The sequence below is a fragment of the Mus caroli genome, unplaced genomic scaffold, assembly GCF_978045245.1.
Source record: "Mus caroli unplaced genomic scaffold, Mus_caroli_1 scaffold_1, whole genome shotgun sequence".
Taxonomy (NCBI): Eukaryota; Metazoa; Chordata; class Mammalia; order Rodentia; family Muridae; genus Mus; species Mus caroli.
In genome coordinates this window covers 163,458,217-163,480,777 of record NW_028227256.1, presented here as the reverse complement: position 1 = coordinate 163,480,777, position 22,561 = coordinate 163,458,217, and the positions used below count along the sequence as shown (strand labels likewise).

The window sequence follows — 22,561 nt, the reverse complement described above, 5'->3', positions numbered from 1 at the left end:
ATTCTGTATCCCCAGAAACTGCCTGAGGCTATTGTAAGGGTGAGGTGATGGACTGGGTGGGGTACCAGCTATGAACAGCACCATTCAACTTCCTGTGCTCATGTATGTGTCTTTGGTTTGTTTTTTGTTTTTTTTTCCTCTGCATTTGGGCCTTACCACACTCACATCTCTGAACTATTATATGGATCAGAAGTAATCACAGATTTAACCATCCTTAAATCTGTTTCCAGATGTGTGTTCCAGGAGGCCATAAGCTTTATTCTTTTATCTCTCCTGTAAGTCCCAGATTCAGAGGAACGTTTAGTAAATCAACAGAGATCTCAACAAAAAACAAACCCTGGGGATGGCTCAGTGGTAAACTGCAAAGCAGGCAAGCATAAGCCCTTGATTTTGAAACATGTAAAAGGGTCATGAGCAGTGTTCATCTATAATCCCAGCACCGGGGAGGTAGAGGCAGGGGGATCCCTGGAACTGTCATCCAGCTAACCTAACAGACTCAGAGAGCGGCAGGTTGAGTGAGAAGCCAAGTCTGAAACAATAAGGTGCAGAGAAATTGAGGACAGTGCCCAGAGCTGACCTCTGACCTGTACCTGCCCAAACGCACACTCAGACACACAGACCCAAATGGTATTGTCAAGCAGTGATCATATCAAAGCATGACTCACTGTATCTTAGAGCCAGGAGGTAAGTTATGAGATCACGTCTAGGACCTCACTCTATAGCAGAGATCTCTAGGGTCCAGTGTGCCAGAACGTCTTGTCCTATTATGGTTTTTGGGTCCTGGGAACAGTGGTGGGCCCTCCATTCAGACACTGCAGAAGTTAGACCAGCTGGAAGTCGTGGCTGGTGGCCTCACAGGCCACCTGAAAGATTTCAGAGGACTTTTTATTCAGCCAGAGAGGAACTTCCCAGTTCAACGGTAGGAGAAAGCTTCCAGCTACATTCAACACTGGCTTAGTGCTGGCTTGGAGGCCTTTCAGTTACAAAGTTCTGGGCTCACATCCTGACTGGGCACTTAGTAGGCTTGGCTATGTGCACCCTCTATGAGCCTCACTTTCTTCCTCTGTAAAATGGAAATATGGGATTTACCTTAAGGGTTTGTGAAAGGAATAAAAGTAGTGACAAATGGGTGTGTCCAGCCTGCAGCTGAGACTGATAACTGCTCTTTCCATGGTATGGAACAGCCCTCTTGCTGTTTGATGAAGGACAACGCTCGCTCTCTCTCTCTCTCTCTCTCTCTCTCTCTCTCTCTCTCTCTCTCTCTCTCTCTCTCTCTCTCTCATCAGCATGGCCACACAAGGTTGGCAGATAGGAGCTCAGTGAGAGTGTGTTGAGCAAACACCACTAAGTATATGTCCAGTCTGTCAGGGATGCTACGTTAGAAAGCCCCATGGAGACAAGATCTGAGGATGTTCAGGTACCTCTCAAAATGACAAGGTACAGAGAGCTGGAGAGATGACTCAGAGGTTGAGTGCTAGCTGTTCTTTCAGAGGTCCTGAGTTCAATTCCCAGCAACTACATGGTGTCTTACAACCATCTATACTGGGATCTGAGGCCCTCTTCTGTCATGTAGGCATGCATGCAAATAGAGCATTCATACACATAAATAAACAATTTTATTATTAGAAAAATGGCAAGGCATTTGCATATAACCTATAAATACTGTCCCACTCACTTGGCCATCTCTAGATTACCGGTAGCATCTAATGTCACTCTGTTGTCTAACATTTTTTAGAAACAGTGGAATTTCCCTCCAAACAACAACAACAAAACTACACTTTTAAGACAGACAAGACCACCACAGCGCTGTCTTAAGCAGCAGATGTCAGAGGGAAACCGGCTTATGGCCCCATGGGAGGGAAGCTATGGAAAGATAGCCAGCACATCACTCCATATCCATCCCACTATTAGACATTCTTGCATGTACAACAGTTCAGGTTTGCACTCTTGGGACTTTTTATATTTAGAAAAAGTTTGAACTCGCCTGACTCTGCGGAAGCAGAGCCCACAAGTACAGGAAGCTGGAAAATGACTGTATTTTGTTTGTTTGTTTGTTTCTAGAGATTTATTTTATTTTGGGGCGGTGCTGGGAGTCAAACTCAGAGAGAGCCTCGTGCATGCTCAACCATTGAGCCACAAGCTCAGTACCCACAACCAAGTCCTTCTGTCTTTCCTCTCTCTGTAAAGTGCTAGGCTAAGCTTGCTCCAACCTAACATTAGTTCTTGGCTCCAAGGACCAGCATCCACCTTACTCAGAGTCCCATGTATTCAAGCCTGTGGACAGTTGCCACTCTCCAGCCTCCACCACTGGGCTCACTGCTGAGCACGCCTTCTCTGAGCCTCTCCCACTTTCTCTCCATCTCTTGCAGTTCTCAGAGCACAGAGCATGGGGAGCACGGAGCACAGAGAGCACAGAGCATGGACCATGGACCATAGAGCATAGAGCATGGAGGGAGCACAGAGCTCAGAGAATGGGGAACACAGAGAGCACAGAACATGGAGCACAAAGCACAGGGAGCACGGAGCATAGGCCCCCTTCACACTGCTGTCCACTGCTTTCTCCCATGTCTGAACTGGCTTACCTGTGGACTTCCCATCTTTATTCTGACGCCATCTCCCCACAACGGGATCCCTGCACACCTCCTGATGACACATGACACCTTTCTTCAACCCTCCATGCTGTCTTCTTTTTCTTCTTAGTTTTCAGCAGGACTCATTTTACACATTTACTTGCTTACCCTGATTTATTTCTGCCTCTGTCTTTAAAATTCTAGCTCTGTAGGGTCTTGGATCTGTTGTTTCATTTTATTTTGTTCATGATTGTTTATGAAGCACATTGAGGCCCCCTGGCATTATACACACTTGATAAATATTTGTTGAATAAGTAAATGTATGAATACTGTTAATGGCTGTCCTTGCCTGTGGGCATCTTTCCAGCGGCGTGCATTGTGAGATAAAGCAGAGTAGCTGTGTCCCAGCTCACTCAGCAGTGTTCTCACAAGACTGGAGCTGCACCCTTGGGAGACGCTGTTGAGTGACAGCACAGTTGGGTGACAGCACATTTGGAAGGGAGGTGGTACTAGACATTGTGGAGGTAGCATCAACTTTCTGACTCCAGGAGGCTTCTCAGTTGGCCTGGGGCCACACCTGAATCATGAGAGCCCTGTAAACCCTCAGATCCCAGAGTTCTGTGTATCCATAGTATCCATACGTGTGCATGCCTTAGTACAGGGCTGCTCAAAGCTAAGGCTCGCCCTGAGTCCAGAAGCCATGAGGCTTTGATTCTCACTCTGAGCATGGAGGTTGCTCCATCCTGTGGAGGGTCTGGCTTTGCAGCAGGGACTAGAAAGAAGGAACCTGGTGGGAACAACTGAGTCTCCAATGAGTTGGGCCAAAAAAGATAATAGCAGAGCCAACGGACAGGTAGGATCTTCACAGAGAGCAGAGAGTGGGCAGGGACTGGGAGTGGGGAAATATAACCAAGTATGCTATCATGGAGGGTGAGAAGTCTAAACAGTGTTTGAGGTTGGGAGGCAATTCCTAAGGGGACATCAGCAGGCCAGGTATCCGATGTATCAATGCCACATGTTCACATCTCTTTCTTACAGAGACAGGCCTGAAGTTTAGAAAACGTCACAGAGGAAGTGCACAACAACGTGTGGGTCCATAATGCTTCCAGAGGAGAGACACTCAGCATTTCTACTTCCAGAGGTGATTCCAAGGAGACAATCACACGTGTGGTGTCTGATGCATTCACAGGAATGGAGAACAAGTCCACAGGGACATTATTCACAATGTGTCAAAATTCAAAGCCATCTAAATGTCCCGTAGGCAGAGGGGACATAAATCACAGCCCTCCACAGGTCCTAAAACTGCTGTCCAGAAATAGTTAACAGCGAGAAGGGATGTTTGTGATTTACTGTTTGGCCAAAAGAACGGTTACAAAATAAAGTGCATGTCTCTCCCAGCCCGGGAGAACAGAGGCTGGCATGGTCATGAAGTTGTGGTGTGCATTTTTTAAAAAATGTTTTTTTTGTTGTTGTTCTATCTTTTTTTTTCTTCTTTCTATATTTTCCAAGCTTTCTATACTATGATTTGACCTCATAAAATATGATAAACAGTATCTCTTAAAGTGCGCGTGTTTGGGTTCTAAACGCAGAAAATGAAGCCTGTTCGATTTTAAGCGGGATGCCGTGGTTTTGCTGACCTCCAGGTCCTGTGCGCTCAGTTCTCGTCGTCTTTATTGTTTCAGGGCTAGGGCGACTTTCTGCGTAGTAAATGACTACTTTTAGGGGCGACAGTAAATAAGCAAGAGCATAAAAAGTGTAAATGTAGTTGGCATTTGTTGTGAGAACAGGACAGTGAAGATATAAAAGCTGAGAGACAGCCTGGCCCAGCAGAGCCCTGTACTCAGCAGACCTAGACTCGCCAAGTCTCAACAGGAACAAACTGAGAACCCCCTTATTTCAGGGGTGATCAATCCCAGCTGTGACCTCAACCTCACCTTAGCTTTCCTGGCTCAGCCACCAGGCTCACCATTCTGCCGCCTTCTTACCCAGGACCACGGACATAGAGTTAAGGCCCAAGCGTCTTCAAGGTTCCCGATGGAGCACAGATTCCAAGATATGCAAGTGGGAGATGAGAGGGAGGATCAAAAAAATGTCCCATCATGCCTCTGCTTCCGGCTATGCTGAAGTGTGGGCCCTTTCTCCCTGGTTGTTCATATTGAGTGTCAGTTGCTTGTTCTTGGATCCCTGGGTTGTGGCAGCCTTCTGCCATCCCTCCTGTCCTCTGGCCTCTCCTCCTGCTCCTACCAAGCCAGTAGCTCCTGCTCACTGCTGGGACACAGCTGCCTTCCAGCTTTTCCCCCTTCACACCGCTTAGGCCAGAAGCTTCTCTGGTTTTTCACATGTGGGTTCAGATCAGTTGCCAAAGCCTTGAATGTCTACACAAACCAACATCTTCTCAGCCTTCTGCCCTAGGTCAGGTCCTCCAGGGTCAGAGAAGTAGAGGCAGGGAGAGAAAAGCCAGGGGGAGATGGATTCTTGTAGCTGACAATAAGAATGTGCTCCAGAGATGGACAAGCTGGAGATTGGTCACAGTCAGGTGCAGTCACCGGCTGTCACCATTGACACTTCCCATATACCCTTGGCCTTTCTACTTACCCAGTCACTAGTCATTCACCCTTTTCAGTTTATAGTACTAGAACACGTTTATTATAGAGCTACCGGGTGCCTACTCCACCTGGGCTCTTTATATGCGCTACTTTTAATCCTGCCAACGAGGCCTCAAGGTAGACAGGGTTAATTAAGAAAATTGTTTCAAAGAGGCCAAGGAACTGACCCAAGGTCACATAACTAGCTGTGACAAAGCCAGAATTTTAATTTAGATCATAAATCTATTATCTTTCCACTTCTGCTAAAACTGACCTCACTCAACCCCATTGGATTGTCAGAGATGCAGATGAAAGACAGAAGGAATTGCCAGCAGGGGTCGGGGAACCTGAAGTCAACTGGTAGCCTGGCCGTGGTTGATGGCCGTCCTTGATAGAACCACTTCAGAAACCAGTGTTCACATGGCACCTGGCATCTCCAAAGCTGTCATTTCCGTGGTGCTGGGAAATGCTTAGAATTGGATCTGTTGCAGCCTCTTGGTCCATTTGATGACCGAATGCAGTGAGAATAGCCTATCACGGGCTAATCGTCACTGAGCAAAAGAACACAAATCACAATTCATCTCCCTGGTTCTCAGCCCCCAGGGGACATTCTGCAACATCTAAAGGCACTTAAGCTTGTCCTAAGTCGGAAGTGCTCCTGACATCTAATGAGAGGAGGCCAGGGATACTATTAAACATTCCACAGCACATGGGACAGGCTTCAACATAAGACTATTTAGGTCAAGATATCAACAGAGCTAAGGTTGGTTCCTGTTCCCAGCATTCAACTGAGAGGGCCTTGATTCAGCCAGAGATGGACCAACGAGAGAAGTGTACCTTATCCTCAGAAAAGCTCAGCTAGGGCTAAGAGAAGCGGCCACATCCTGTGAGGCGAGGCCGTGGGGGCCTTACAGAGTTTTTCCAGCTTGCTGTATTCAAAAGCGGCCTATGGAATTTACATAATTTGGGGGTTAAAACCAGGACTGGAAAATGTAACCTCTAAAAGGAAAACAACAGAAAATGAGAGGTGTGTGTAATAATGGAAGCTAGGGTGTCAGGTTTAGATTTCCCATAAAGCTACCCCTAGTCATACCCCGTCTCTCCAGGCCAGAGACAGACCCCCCAAATGGCCCCACATCACTGAACAGAGGGAGAGTCTGGAATGCAAATTCCAACTTCATTGTCACCAATCTTGAGTGCTCACACACACAAGGTTTCCCATCCATGGGGCAAGTGGGAGGGGCTTTTAAAAAATGATTATTATTAGTTTTCCTCCCATTACCACTGTGTATGCGAAGCTCATCTGGGTTGAGCTTCTGTGTATTATGCTTCACTGGAGGAATAGTCACTATATCGTGAAAGAGAACCATTGAACTCGATTTATTTTATTTACAACCCAAAGGAGATGATTGCTTTCCAGAGGCTACTCCACTGCATTAAGAGAACAATGCTTAGGACGCTGAGGCAGACCACATGGAACTTTCCAGTTTGTCTTCATCTTTCCTTGACAGGATGCTGGATTTTCACTCTCAAAAATCAACACAACCTCAAAGACTTCATAAAAGGTGGAAATAAAAATACATCATCCCTTTGATTGACTGCAGGGTTTCTGGTGTGAATTAGCGAGGTGGCCCCTATACCACATATGTGCTGTTTATTAACTTTTATCTGATGGTAGACAGCTATTGTAGCACACATGATTTCTCATAATTGCCCCCTCCCTGTTACGTGGAGCACAACTATTTTGAAGACAGGTGAGCCTTGTATTGTGATGTGCTGTGACTTCCTGAGAATAGAAACCCCTATGACTAAACTCTCCATGAACACAGTGAGTCTGAGAACAATTGAGAACAATAACAAAAGCTTTTATCACTGGGGCCACAGCAGAATCACATTGGATTTTCCATTTCACTTCAGCAAGACAGCGATCTGCCTGGAGGGTGCTCCGCTAACAAATGTATGTCATCTTGACTTTAAGCTTGGGCCTTGTGCTATCTGCTTGTGGAGCAAACCACCCACCCACCCCAGCTCAGTGGCTGCTGGGGATGGCCCCCCGCAGGTGTCTCCCTGCTGCTCTCTGACTTGCTTACCAGTGGGACTTCCTCCTGAACAGAGATGGAAAACCAAGAGGTGGAGGTAGACAGGGACCCAGGTCTCTGTCTTCTGTTCCCACTACTCTTGACCAAGGTGTACAAAGGCTGACCCACAGGGCCTGTTTTTTTTTTGTTGTTGTTTTTTGTTTTGTTTTTTTTTTTGCAATAAAGCTGTATTGCCATATCTCCTGCTCATTTGCTTGCATGTGTGTGTGGCTGCTTTTGGGCTATAGCAACAGCATTGAGAAATTGGGAAGAAACCCATATGGACCATAAGTCCTTCAAGATTTGGTACCTGGTCCTTTGGCCTAAACACTAGGTTACCATTTGAGGATAACCAAGGGTTGACTTTAGGCATCTAGTGAATAGAAAGAAGTAAAAACATCAGGAAAAAAAAAGCTAAATATAACTACCTGGAAAGTTAAAGTTAATATAACCACAGTTATTTCATGGCATGAGTCAGCCCCCAGTGGTAGCACAGTATGACTGTCCCTTATGAGCCAGCGTGGATTCAATGCATGTGCTGGCCACCAAAGCCAACATTTTTCATGCAGTGTCAAGTCAGCCCTTTGAGTAGATACTACACAGCTGTTAACAGACAAGGAGCCCCAGATCTACAGAGCTTTTAGTTGCCCCAAGGACACAGGGCTAAAAAGTACTGATGGCAGTAGTGTTTGGTTCCAGAATCTAGGCTCTGCAGTTTGGGCTGAGCAGCACAATTGGGGATACAGACAACCTGCCCCTGCAGCAGGAAGGGACGTGATGATGTAGCAGAGTCAAAGGTCAACAGATGCTCTCATGAAGCCCCACATGAGATGCTGCTTTGTTCACACTGTTTTCTCAGAGGTGAGAAGGGCACCCTAATCCAGTTTCTCAAATGTTTGCTGATGGCAGAAAGCTAAAGGGCTAAACAGCTGATCCCTAGCTTACCTTCCCAAAGAGAATGTGTTTGAAGCACTTTTCCACTGACGACGGAGCTAGAGCCACCCACTCCACAGGTGGGGCCTGACAGCTGTGACCTGGAAACCCACTCTCTTCTTCCCCAGCCCAGAAGACCACACAGAAGACAGAAGAGTCAGGTCCCAGCTGCACGCTGGTTTCTCATGCCAGGATCCCTCTGCCAACTCACTGTTCTGTGGGTCCAAGATGGTAGATTTGCCTTGGGAAACAGAGGCCTTGAAATGAATAGAGATGTCTGAAACCCAGATCAAGCCCCACTGCCTGAATCACCGGCGGACTCATTCTGAGACTACAGAATGTGCTTGGTGATGTTTTTCTAAAGGGCAACCCCGGTGTTTCCGAGAGAGAAGGCAGCATCCCTCTGACACACACTTATTCCATCTTCCGGAGACTGTGCTCTGCAGCTGTGCCAGTCAGAGCAGCATGGGTTAAATGGACCCCAGGCTGCAAGTGTCCTTCCCTGATCTCGGCCACCAGGTCACCCTAGAAGCAGCTTTGCCTATAGTCCTCAAAGAGCCTGAGAGGAATGTGCCTGCATTTAAATGAGACATCAAATCAGGATCTCTGTGACGCCTGTTACATGGAGCCAGCAAAGCTTCATGCACCTCTGAAGTCCCCTAAATAACATCCTTAACTGAACGCATGGCAAAGAGCAGCGTCCATTGAAAGACGATTCCCAGGAAGCTTTGGTAGATGGTATGGACTGAAATGTAGCCACAAGCCAAGATATGCCAACACCCCAGGAAACTGTCTTGATCTGGGGAAGGAGTGTGAGCAGATTGTCCCTCATGGTCCCCAGAAGAGACAGACCCACTGACACCTTGAGTTTGGATTGCTAGCTTCCAGAACCGTGGAACTGTAGAACAAAACATTTTTTGGGTGCCGCCCTGTCTCACCCCGCCCGTGCGTGTGTGTGTGTGTGTGTGTGTGTGTGTGTGTGTGTGTGTGTGTGCGCGCGCGCGCGCGCGCGCGCGCGCGCGCGCGTGCACACACACGTGCCTAGGCAAGAAGACAACTTTGGCTATTGTCCCTAGATACTATCTACTTTTTTGAGACAACATCTCTCACTGTCCGGGAACTCACAAAATAGGCTAGGGTGGCCAGCTAGTGACCCCAGGGATCTGTCAGTCTCCTCTGTCTCAAAACTGGTAAAATGTATGTGTGCCATCATGAGAAAACACCTGGCATTTTAAAAAAGTGGGTTCTGAGCCCAGACTCAGGTGTTCACACTTATTTTACCAACTGAGTCATATCGCAGTTTAAATTGCAGGGTTTTTATTGTTTGTTTGCTTGGTTTGGTTTTTTTTTTTTTTTTTTTTTTTTCAAGACAGGGTTTCTCTGTGTAGCCTTGGCTGTCCTGGACTTGTTTTGTAAGCCAGGCTAGCCTTGAACTCACAGGCATCCACCTGCCTCTGCCCCCTGACTGCTGGGATTAAAGGCATGTATCACCATGACTGGTTATAAATGTCAGTTTTTAAAAAGCCACTACTTTATGGTACATTGTTATTTTGTAGTGGATACAAAATACAGTGGATACAGAAACCAATACCATGGCTTCTGTGCTTTGAACACAGTTTGTCCCCTCAGAGATCTATGTTGAAGGCTTTTAAGCTCATGTATGTACAGTGTATGCGTATTTGTGTGCATGTCTGTGCACATCTCGAGGCCAGGGATCAAACTTGTGCTCATTCATGGGGGGGGGGGGCATCCACCTTGATCTTTCTTGTGGGATTTTTGAGTGCTTTTCGTTTTTTCATTTTTATTCTTCTCTCACTCATTCCATTCCATTTGCAGTTTCCCTTCCTCCACCCCTCCCTCCCAGTCCTCCCCAGATCTACACCTCCTCTGTTTCCCTTCAAAAGAGAGCAGGTCTCCCAGGGGTGCCAACTGAGCAAGCATATCCAGTTACTATAAGACTAGGCACAAACGCTCACATCAAGGCTGGATGAGGAACACTGGAGGAGGAAAAGCGTCCCAAGCACAGGCCAGAGAGTTGGAGACACCCCTCATTCCCCTTGTTAGAGGTACCTTAAGAACACCCAGGTACACAGTCATAACATATATGCAGAGGCCAAGCCCAGACCCACGCAGGCTCTGTGAGCCCCTACGAGCCCGGCTTAGTTGATTCTGTGGGCCCTGTTCTCATCCATCAGTTTTTGTTTTTCTGAGACAGGGTCTTTCTGTGTAGCCCTGGCTATCTTAGAACTTGCTCTGTAGACCAGGTTGGTTTCGAACACAGAGATCTGCCAGCTTTATCCATGGTAGGCGAGCACTCTTAACAACTGAATCCCATCTCTAGCCCATGAAGTGTGTTTTTTTTCCCAAGATGTATTTACTTTCTGTGAATGAATGTGTATCTGTCCGCATGTATCTATGTGCACTGTGTGTATGCCTGGTGCCTTTAGGCCAGAAGAAGGCATTAGATCCCCTGCACCTGGAGTTACACGTGATTGTCAGCTGCCATCTGGGTGCTGGGAACTGAACCTGTGTCCTCTGGAAGAGGAAGCAGAGTTCTTAGCCACCGAGCTGTCTCTCGAGCCTCAATGAAGTGTATCTATAAAGCAGGGTCTTCACCAAAAGAAAATTACTTGTTCTTCTCTATATGGCTTCGGTCTTTTTCCCTACTAGCTTGTTCTAGCAGGGCAGCCTATTCCTGTCAGAGGCGGAGCTCATTGTCAAACAGGACTAGGACCAGTTGCTTGCTGCCCTTATTAACGTGGCTCTGGACAGACTTAGAAAAGAATCAACAGCGCCACTGACTTGTTAGCACTGAGAATTTCTTATGTCTCCTCCACTAGAACATGCAGGGGTAGAGATGGGGGATTCTCAGAGAGAACAGGCTTCATAGAAAGCCATTATGGTTGAGCTCTCGTGCTTCACCTCTCCTTTAGGGGCTCATCCACACTGACAGCAGACCAGGAGTTCTGGGTCCTTCTTTATCCGAAATGAGTCAGTGTTGCTGCCAAGCCTATGGACCTCAGCTGGACCCCCAACCCCTACGTGATGGAGAAAGAGAGAACCAACTCCCTTGGGTTGTCCTCTGACATGCCATGGCAGAAATACATGCACATACACAGATACACACAAAATAACAATAATAAATGTTTTTTTAAAGTGTAGTATACCTGTTGGTTCTGAGAAAATGAAACTAATAAAAATCATCATTCATGGAAATAACTAAATTAGAAAGTTAATCCTCATAATACTAAAGAATTTATGATAGCTTTTCCTTAAATGACATTCCCCTGAGTATAGTTAGTGTTAAGAGCGGTGGATCTCCACCTGCCTGCTTCTTGACCTTTTAATACCGTTCCTCATGTCGTGATGACCCCCCTCAACCAGAAAATAATTTTCATTTTTACTTTATAACTATAATTTTGGTACTGTTGTTAATCTTAATATACATATCTGATATGTAGGATATCTGACGTGTGACCCCTGTGAAAGGGTCATTTGACCCTCAAGGGGGTTGTGACCCACAGGCTGAGAACCACTGATTAAGATCGTTATACCAGTCTCTTGTATAAAGCTTCTCAAACGCCCTATCCAGCGACTAAAGGTTCCGGTTAGTTAGTAGAGATCCCCACAGCTTTGCAGCCTAGTTCACCCGCCATTGTGTTAGCATTGTCTAAACTTAGACATGTTTATAACATGAAATACTTGAGTCACAGGTTCATTCAATGGACTTCTATTGGACATCTGCACAGGCAAGATGCCCATGCTGTGTGTGTGTGTGTGTGTGTGTGTGTGTGTGTGTGTGTGTGCTTGGTGGAGCTAGAGGCTGATGTCAGGATATCTTTCTCTATCTTCCCCATCTTACTTTTTGAAACAGGTTTGTTCACTGAGCCTAGATCTCACTGTTACACTAAATTGGCTTGCAGGCCAGTTAGCCCCTGGAACCCATGAGTCTGTCCTCCAGAGCTAGGGTTACAAGTGTGTGCTGCTCCCTGTTTTTACGCGGGTGCTGGGGGATTGAACTCTGATCTTCATGTTTGCTCAGCAAGCACTTTACCTGCTGAGCCATCTCCCTAACCCAAGGCCACGGGTTTGAAGAGACTGTCTAGGGACAGCATCCCAAGCCAAGCACACCAGACCCTCTTTCTGCACCAGCAACTTAGAATTATCTTTCATGGTCATCCTGCACTAAACTTTAGGTGCTTGCCCAGCTGAGAGGCTGCTATTCTGCTTTTTAAAACTGAAACAATTCTGGACTTGACCACTGCTAGAAAACATTCAACTCTGAACTTAAAAATCTCTAAGTGGCCTAATCTTTCTCTGTGTCTCTCGGTGTCAAGGAGCCATTTTGTGCTCTTCAAAGTGGCAAGAGTGATTCTGAGAAAGTTCAGGACTGAAATGAAGCTAGCAATTAGACCAGCTTCAAGTCTCAAACTTTGTTTCTAAAGAAGCAAATGATGTATTTTTCCCAAACCAAAGCAATCAAGAGATCTCCATGAAGATCAAAAACCTGTTTCCTAAGTCTCCCCTGAAGCCACCTTGGCCCCTTTGGCTAGCAAACATTTGTAGACTTGATTCACATCTCCTTTTCAGGTCTTCAAGTAGCCCCCTCCCAACACAGAGACTACAAAGATCCGAAAATTAGAAGTACCCCCAGCCCAAAGAGCTACTCCCCGATGAGGTGGCCATTGAAATACAGTTTGTTTTATCAGGTCTTTCTCGTGGAATTACAGACTCGAACATTTAACAAAGCAGCATTTGCAATGGGCAGGTGAGAGACGGCCAAGATTTTCAAGGGTATTTCACAGGACAGGTCAGCGGGGAGATGGATGGGTGAACAGTGGTGGATACAATTATTTGACTTTCTGGGCTGTTCTTTTGAAGCCTCTATGCTTAATAGAAAGAAAAAGAATAATCCTCTTTGCCAACCTTTTGTAGTTGGATCTTTATTGTTCCCACCGAAGCCCAAAGAAACCGGGCAAGATTCATTTTGTCTCGAAAGCATTTGTGTATTTTATATAGGTCTGGGCTTTTGAAGCACCGATAGTTAAGTGGGAGAAAAGACAAAGATTTCTCTCTGCTCTGAGAAATCAAAAGAGGAATTTCTGAAGCCCTTCTGTCTAACTCAAAACAGTCCTGGGTGGCATCCAATCCATACGTGCTGTCTTTGCTACTGAACTCAGCGTGGAAATTAGCACAGGTCGACAAAACTGATGGAAATTAGGCCAGACCATGAAGCAGGGTGTCGGAAGCCACATTCAGACTCTTTTGAAAACCAGAGAATATGGTTTCCGGCATCGTGAATGTCCATCTCTAAGAAACGGGTCTGCTCAGTGGGCTGGTTAGACTGATCATCTATAGATTATTTGGCTGGAGACACAGGGGAGGCACGTTCGGAGCATTTAATTGCTTTAATCAATATGAATTAGTCAGTCAGATAGCGTAGATAATCAGACACTAAAACTAGTTTGACCAACTGCTATGATGGCCAAAGCACCTCACTAGGGGCTACCTTGTTAGATTGCTTGCAAGAAGAAAAACATCAAATGTGTGTTGACTATTTTGCCTCCAAACACACATGATTGTTGTGGAAGGAACTTGTGAAAACTTGGAGGAGCAGGTGACATTTTCTGATGATTTCTGTGTGTCCCTGAAACTGTCTGTGTGCCAGACCTAAACTCCGAGAAGAGCTCGCAGTAGGGACATATTTATGTTGTGTTTTTAAGCTTGAGTTGGGAGAACAACAATTTTCCACCTTATTTTGCCATTTGAATGCAGATAATTTATGATGGTTATGAGTTTGGGAGATCATCAGATATCTAGGCTTAGCATTGTGGGTAGGCAGGGTTCCCACAGCTGAGAGTAAGGCAGAGTTTTAGCATTTTGAATCTTGGGAACTAGGTGGAAAGAGGTGCAAAGAAGGAAATGCCAGATTCATTTTGGAGACAGGGTGTTCCTGCGGAGTGGGGCCAGACCAACAACTCCTCTTAAAGACACATATGGTATATACCAAGACACGGAAGGCTACATGTTGATGTGCACACAAACACATACCTGCAGATACTTGTACATGCATTAGCATACAGTGAGTACAGACACAGAAGCACTCACTAACATAATCATACTTTCACACACACACACCCCACACTCACAATCACCTTAGAATCTACATCTATCTGGATGCTATTCCTTTAGATTCTACCCAAAAAGCACACTGAGTGAGGATATGTTTGTCATCCACGTATGAACCCTGGGACATAGACTCCTGCATCCGCCAGAGCATGAGTGGAAACGTCCCCAACAGGCATGTTCACCAGCATCACACCGAGCTTTTAACCCATGGTACTCAGGCTCAGGCCACTCCGTAACTGATCCAGTCTGGCTCCGTGGCAGGTTGATCCTGCCACCCCATTCCCCATCTTTCCTCTGAAGCAATAGGATGCAACCTCCATTCCCCTTCCTAAGCATCTCTTTTCTCTTCCCTAGGAAACCCCCTCTTCTCTCGGATTCTCCCACTATCACCTTTCAGTCTAGGGAGAGAACAGGCAGGTCTGGCTGAGGGCTGTCAGTTATGGTGTATCTTGGGGCTAGTGCAATGTCACACATGGGAGACCTATATAGTTATGCTTGGCTGGAGTTCCAGTCTCTACAGCAAGAGAGTAGTGGGGATTTATTTAATCCTATGTGGTGGTGTCCATGCTGGTGTGTGTTTTGAGCCACACTGTCTTCCTGTCCCCACAGTTTGGCTAAGGAAACTATTTACAGTGTGCCAGCCTGTTTGTTGTATAGACAAACGTCCTGCTGAAGTGGTCACTCTAGGAAACACAGACATCTGTGTATCTGGTTCTGCAGTGCTTCCTGCTTTTTGTTTTGAGCATCAACTTCTTAGGATGCCTTACTTTGTCCCCATCAACAGCATAAGGCCTTGCCCTCCCTGAACACACAGCCCCGTGCTGAAAGTAAACATAAGTAATAGAAAACCGTTGCCACTCAGTGACAATTCTACCATTCTTTGAGAATTCAGTTTTGAAAAATTCGCATTAGGGTTTAGCAGTTAAGAGCACTGACTGCCCTTCTAGAGGACCTGGGGTTCAATTCCCAGTACCCACATGGCAATTCACAACTGTCTGAAACTCCAAGGTCTGACACCTCATACAGGCATGCATGCAGGCAAAACATCAATGCACATAAAATAAAAACAAATAATTTTTAAAAATTCACTTTAGAATCTAGGGCTATCATTGTACTATTCCTTGAGAGTATTGAATACCCACCCAATAAGACTTTTCCACCGGATCAAAATATATTCCTAACATGTTCTTTTAGTCAATCTTTGGAGTAATCCCTCTCAAAATTGGTTTAGTTTACATTTTTAAATTTATTTTCCATGCATAAAGGAGTATGAGGGGGAGGGCGCCCATAGGAATGGATTGAACTACAACTGAGATGTGTCTTTTCCAAGGAGAACTCCCCAAACAGTTACATTTATTAAGACTAAAATGGAAAATATGGGTTTACCAGGTTTGGGAAAAGTGTGAATTCAGACCTATAATAATGTCAGAGATGAACAGAGTTCCATTCTAAACAAGCCCGGATTTCCTACTCAGCAGAAAACTGTATGCCAAACAAAGATTTCAGTGTCAAAACGATTTTTTTAACTTCAAAAATTGAGAAGAAAATAGAATTAAGCACTTCCTAAGGGGAATTCTTTTAAAGTCTGCTTCAGAATTCGGCCTTCGGGTGTGTGGTAATGCCAATCAACGAACAGCAATCAGAGACAACGGCTGCAGAGAACGCACGTTGGAGGCCCAGTTCTCCTAACCAAGCCATCAAATCTTTGAACGTAATCATCTCTGTATTTTTTATGTTTTTATTTCAAGTCTCAAGCAGCCCACGCTGGCTTCCAACCTCTGAATAGCCAAGGATAAGCGTGGAGCCCTGCTCCTTCTCTCTCTCTATCTCTCTCTCTCTCTCTCTCTCTCTCTCTCTTCCCCCCCCCCCCCGGGTGCTGGGATTCCAGGCACACATCACCATCCTTGGTCCCATTTCCATCATTTACAAAAGGAGAACTCTATACCTTTCTGACTACCGGCCATAGGATAGCTGGGATCAGCCATACCATGGGTTCTCTGTAAATACAAAGATGACACTCGAGAAAACAGAAAACAGCGGCCTAGACGGGGTCAACTTCCCTTTACCCTTCTGCTTTCTGTTTATTTTGCCCCCTGGAGTCTGAAACTGGGCGCACAGCCATCAGACAGGCAAAACGGAGCACAGGAGCCTAGCCTGGACCCGTACTGCGGTCCAGTCACTTCAAGCATCAATTCACTTTCTCGCCAACCAAGTCCTGCGTGGCTCTCAATAAATCTGCAATCGACAAGCCAGAAAATGTTGGTGTTTCCAAAGTAGAGGCCTCTCCCAACAAGTTCAAAACAGTGCCCTAAGGTGAGAGCCCCAACCAGAAGAAGTATTGGAGCTCTAGGTTGAAAAATGGTTGCTTTTTAGATTCGATCTCACGCCAGAGAAAGCTAAGGCCCAGAGAGCCATTTCTGCCCAAGTTTACGCTGCAGTTTAGTGAGAGGAAGAGGAGGGAAGCACACTCGAGCTGCGTTCCTGCTTTGCATCGCGGAGATGGGGGCGTGGGGGAGGATGATATTTTATTCTGAAGACTGGGAAGCTGAGGCACACACAGTAAGGACCAAGCATCCTGAGCCTGGACACTCCACAAAGCCCTTAGTGAGGGGAGCACCATCACCGCCATCTTACGAGGGAAAGATAGAGCTGAGGTGAGCCACTAACCTACAACAGGGGCCATGGAGGAGCCCTGACTTCCATCCAGACCTTTCTGCACAGTGTCCTCTCTCTCTCACCATACCACACGACCATTTGTAGATGGTCACGGACAGACACATTCTTTCTCCAACAGGATTGTTCTCAACTGGAATCTGGAGTCCAGCTATGAATCATTCTTTTGTTTTGACCTGTCCTTTTAATTGCCAGCCTTGAATTTGCACGACTCCCTCCACCCCGTTACATGTATATTGTCCTGAAAACTATCTGTAACAACAAGCATTAGCAATGACCCAAATGTCCATCAAGAAGGAAATACTGGGCAAAGCATGACGCATGTATTTGCAAACTGGTCACGAAGATCAAACGTGAAAGTTACGCTGGACTGTGATTCCTGCTGGAATCCACAGGGTCTTCTGCTCCTGATACTTTCATTACTTTATCAGCCCATTGACCACCAGTCTCCAATATTGATCACCTTTCCCCCAGCACTGGAGAAAAGGCAGAAACTGAAAGCAGTGCATTTTTGCTTAGTTTTAAGATATTAGTGTTAATTTAATCATTTGAAATGATCTTTTCTCTGGGTCCAAAATAAATAGCTGAGTCTCACAGCACAGACCTGTAGTTTCAGCTACCAGGAGGCCAAGGTAGGAACACTGCAAGTTCTAGGACAACCTGAACTGAAAATGAGTCCAGTTCAGCAGGCTGGGAAATTTGGAGAGATCTTGACAAAATTTTATAAAGGGGGTGGGGAGCTGGGGAAATACCTCAGTGGTAGAGTGTTTGCCTAACATGCATGCACACGGTGCTTCTAGGACCCCCCTAACTCAGAACAAGCAAATATTGATAGTAGAATTTCACATGGCTGAACAAGAACATTTTAATAATTGCCATTTTGAATCTTAAACTAACTTTGTAACTCACGCTGAAGTCTGCTGGTCACTGTTGACCCTTTGATTGCTGATTTTTAAAATTTAGTTTATTTTTAACACTCATAATTTACCACTAAGTTGTTTAAAGGATAGGCCATCTAATAAAACCATGACATGAATCATGCGGAAACTTCTAGATTTCCTTTACTTTTAATGCATTCAACAAACACTGGAATATGTATCATGCATTGACTCTGGTCTAAATATTATGCTGAACACCAGGGATGTGACTGGGAGCAGCCAGGGGCATCTCTTTCCCTGGGGAACGTAGTCACTATCCACACATAGTGCACAATTGCAAAATGACATGTTTCGGCTAACAGGTCATATGACCGGTTTACTGTTTTCTACCAGAATAACTGGTAGTTATTCCAGTTGATTACATCCACTGTCATCTTGTTGTAAGTGAGCAGCAGCTTTGTCTCATGCAGAACTAAAACAAAACTATTCTGAACTATTTCTGGTGTTTGTTTAATCAGTTAACTGACCATAGATATAAAAACAGGGGTGATGGGGTGTTCTCAAATTGTGTGCCTATTCTAATCGAACCTAAGACAATTCTCTGTGGAGCTCAAAACCTTCTAAATAAAATACAAGAAACATGCTAGGTGACTTTTGAAAGGAAAGATGTATATTTTTTAAAATTAAATCTTATTATTTTTTTTTAAATATAGTGTCTCACTAATAGCCCAGGCTGACCTAGAACTCACTATGTAGACCAGTCTGGCTTTGAACTCACAGAGACCCACCTGTCCCTGCCTCCCAAATGCTGCTATCCCAGGTGTGCGTCATCACGCCCAATTAGTCTTATTTTTCAAAAAACAAAAGCAAAACTAACAATGCTAAACGCACAGAGCGGTGTAATAAAGCTAGCCTGCTAACAAACCTTAGGGCTGTTGGTATTTTGTGGCAACAAATGCAGTCTGCAATCTAGCAGCTCTGAGCAGGGCTGAAGTAGGAAAATGAAGCCAGAGGCTCGGAAGGGGTCAGGCACCAGAGGGCAAAACAAACCAGAGGGTGAAGACGACACCGGTGAAACACAGCCACACATCTGTCACTTACGGTCCCCTCAACTCCGCTTCCAAAGCTTCTACAGCGATTTGGTGTTTACGATATTTGTAAATAAATTCCTGGTCACGCACATCCATGCCTTCAGACCTGAGTGGCCACCATGATCATGCATGTTCTTTGAATTTGCCCAGTCTTCTGTATTTATGTTACACCTTCGGACTTCTTGTCAATCTGAGGAAACATGTTCCTGTGTGGTGTGCTTAAGAGTTTGAAATGGTGGGTGTAATATTCTCCCTCTGTAAATCCCAAGTTTTGATCCATATTTGCCACAGGGCCCGCCCACCTGCCACTGGGTTTCTGGGCTGGTGTGGGTGTGCCCAGAATTCACAGGAGGGACAAGTCATATGCTATCAGGAGAAGATGCCCATTGCTGCTTTATAAATTAAGAATCTCAGCCATAGGTTCCATCCCTGCATCTAATACTTAGTGCAATTTCTGTTTATTGTCTGTCGTGTGTGCATATGTGTGCATATGTAGATCTACATAGATACACACACGCACGCATGCATGCATGCGTATCTCTGTATATGAAACCTTGCATTCACTCCTTGCCATCGCGTCTCCTCGAGGAAGCCATTAGTGTCTTTGCTTTAGAGGAAATCTTACAAAACCCAGGACCATTGAGATCCAGTGGGTGGCTCAGGGACCTGCTACTGGGAAGGGCGATGGTTAGCATGCCCCTGCCTCCTGTCTTCCTAAGAAACAGACCTTCTCATAAACCCGAGGCTTCACACTAGAGGTGCATTTTCTCACTAGAGAGTGGACACATACGGTAGTGACCTCTGTTTTCAACCTTTGCCATGGCGGGGCAGTCAGAAGTAGCAAGAAACTGACGGTTGGCTGACAGACGTGTTCCGTGGCAGACAGACATGTTCCGTGGCAGACAGACGTGTTCCGTGGCACCCAGCAGCTCCCTGCCTCCTCTGGCCCTCGAAATGGTCTTGTTAGACTTAGTGGACTGATTAATTCATTCAACATTGGCTTAGTCCCCTGTGTCTGGGCTTTCTCAAAGAATTGTAAATGGGAAAGGCTTAGGCCTTTTCGGTTTGGGGTGGAAAAGACCACAGGCTTTGTGCCCTCTGGGTGGGGTTTTGTTTACTGCCAACCGTTTGTTTCTCTCCCTAGCTTGCCTTAGCTTTACTTGAGCTTCAAAGCCTGTGGCACAGGGACCAGGACCAGTGAGGTGCAGACAGAGGTAGAGAGTCAACAGTCGCCTCCCTCCATCTTTTGAGAGCCTACGGTCATGAGTCCAGAGCTCCTGCCTGCAGTGGCTGCTCCTCTAGTCAGTGAACCTCTCTGGCTGTGAAAATCTTTCTCACTTGCCTATGGTTGAGGGCTGCTGGGGCTCCCTCAAGGGCAATTACCCTACAGCACTGAGTGAGTCACACCTGCCCGGCCCTTTCTGAGAAAAGCACTGTGCTCGGTCAGAAAAGCCCGTTCCTGAGCCCTCAGAACCCTGTGACGCTAGCCCAGGACTGTGCAGTTTCCTGGTGGTAACAGTCATGTGTTGGCCATTCCTGCCCTCTCAGCCTTGTCACCCGACAAACTGTCACCCTCAGGAGAGCTCTAAATTGGAGGAAGGGTACCCCTTACAGCTACCATCCTTGTCTTTCTAGATTCAAATACAGATTGTCCCATTTCTTGTAAAACGGCCATGACACCAGTCTTGTGAGTGGTGTCTTTTGTCTTCTGTTCCCTGGCTTCCACCCCAACTGCTGAACTAGGAAGCACACTAAGGCTATGGCATGCCAAACGCCAGGCGTCGGAGGGATGCAGTGAGCACTGGCGCAAGTTGTCTTCTTGGCTAGTTGTGACTGGTGATGGTCATGTATTAACACATATTCTTCAACCTGTTGCTAACATTTCTGTCCGTGTCTCTGGCTGCTTGGCTCAGATAGAGAGCCATGTGAGTATATCACAGATAATCAGTATGTCATAGGGTAGCTGGTGGCTGTGATGTGGTGGACAGCCTTGACAGGGTGAGCTTAGACTTAAATGCTCTGGGCCAGAAGGTGGCAATGCGCCTTGCAAAAGGCTGCAAATATGGATGCCTCCTCCATATGCCTCCCTCCCTGCCTGCCTCAAGTCCTCTTGTAGGGGCTCAGCCTCTACCAGATGTTTCAGGACACCCAGGGTCACAGGCCATGACCCTTTCTGACTGACCATGGTAATGTCCTTTGTTGGCAAAGGAGGAAAGAACGGGGCTGACCGGCAATGCCAACCAGAGAGGGGAGGAAGGAGACATGATATCTAAAAACCAGAATAGAGGAGCGAGGCCTAGCTGGTGTTTCTGATCCTGTGCCGCTTCCCCTGTCCGCGCAGAGCTGTCTCAGTTGCTGACTCCCTGCGTTTCTCCTTGCCCTTTCCCTCCACAGTCTTTCTCTTCTGCCTTTATCACTGGACAATCTACAACTCTGTTTTCAAACAGCTGGCCCCCAAACGACAGCTTGGCTGTCACAGAGCAGACGCCTGGGTGGGACCCAAGCCCACACTGCCGCTGCCCACTCTGCCCGTTGACTTTGGGAAGACAAGCTTTAAAAGAAGCGCCAGGCCCTTGGCACCCCCTGCTGCCCCTCAGACACACAGAGAGCCTCTAAAAGGGTCAAGCCGCGGGAAACAGAGCCCTTACCTGCTCCTGGGAACCGCACGTGGAGGATGCAGGCGAGAACAGACACTTTCCGCTTCATCTTCTGCTTCCCTGGGATGGTACCCAGAGGCAGAGGCAGAGGCAGCTATGCCTGGGAGGATGAGGAGAAAAGGAGGCGCTGATGGAGTCTCTGCTGGCTTTGTTTTGTGGCTGACACCCCAGGAAGTGGAGGACTGTGGGCCTTTGAGACAGCACCTGCCAGCAAGACACCCTCTCACTCCCCCTCCACTCACAGACAGGAAGTTCTGAAGGTTTGGAGGTTTGGGGTGTAAGAATGGGTATCCGTCCGAATTTTGCTTTTTCTTCAATTTGACTGTACTTTAATGTACTTTTTATTATTTTAATTCTTTACTAATTTATACACGACTCTCAATTGCTGAAGTCGGACCCCAGGCACATATCTAAGTTGCTGTGTGGCCTTGAAGCATCTCCAGGCATCAGGCTTCTTTATCTGAAGCACAAAGAAAGGAGGATATTTTGGGGTATGGTTCTGAACTTGGCCTCAATTCAGACCATAAAGAGTGTGAAATACTATAGTTCACATCGTTTTCAAAATTCTTTTCCCCCAGACAAAATCTCACTACTCAATCCAGGCTGGTCTTGAACTCACAATTCTCCCTCCTCAGCTTTCCACTGGTCAAGATTACAGTATGTGCCACCAAACCTAGGTCACATGCTTTCTCTAATTGTCAACATTTCACCCTTGGGGTCATTTACAGTAAGAAAAAGATAAAAGTCAGGCCTAGATTGCCTGCCTGTAAATCTTATCACTCATGTGACAAAAGCAGGAGGAGTGTGAGTTTGAGGTCACACTGGACTAACAGTGAATACCTGGCCAACTTGAGCTGTGTAGCAAGACTGCCTCAAAACAAAATAAAAAATAAAACTGAGAAATAAGCATAATGAAGAGTTGTAGGTGAGTGCAAAAGGACCATGTGGATGGGGGGATACCTCTGGT

The 22,561-nt window shown here is 46.2% G+C and overlaps 1 protein-coding gene across 2 annotated transcripts in view; it reads right to left on the bottom strand.

Moving 5' to 3' along the window:
* Cd247 (CD247 molecule) overlaps window positions 1-21,745 on the bottom strand; it is a 70,612-nt gene extending 48,867 nt beyond the window's left edge. For both annotated transcript variants that reach the window (XM_021167811.2, XM_029480108.2), the window contains exon 1: window positions 21,586-21,745. In XM_021167811.2, the coding sequence (XP_021023470.1) occupies window positions 21,586-21,643 (58 nt within the window). In that variant the 5' untranslated portion in view covers window positions 21,644-21,745. The remainder of the gene's footprint in view (window positions 1-21,585) is intronic.
* Between the last annotated feature and the right edge of the window lie 816 nt (window positions 21,746-22,561).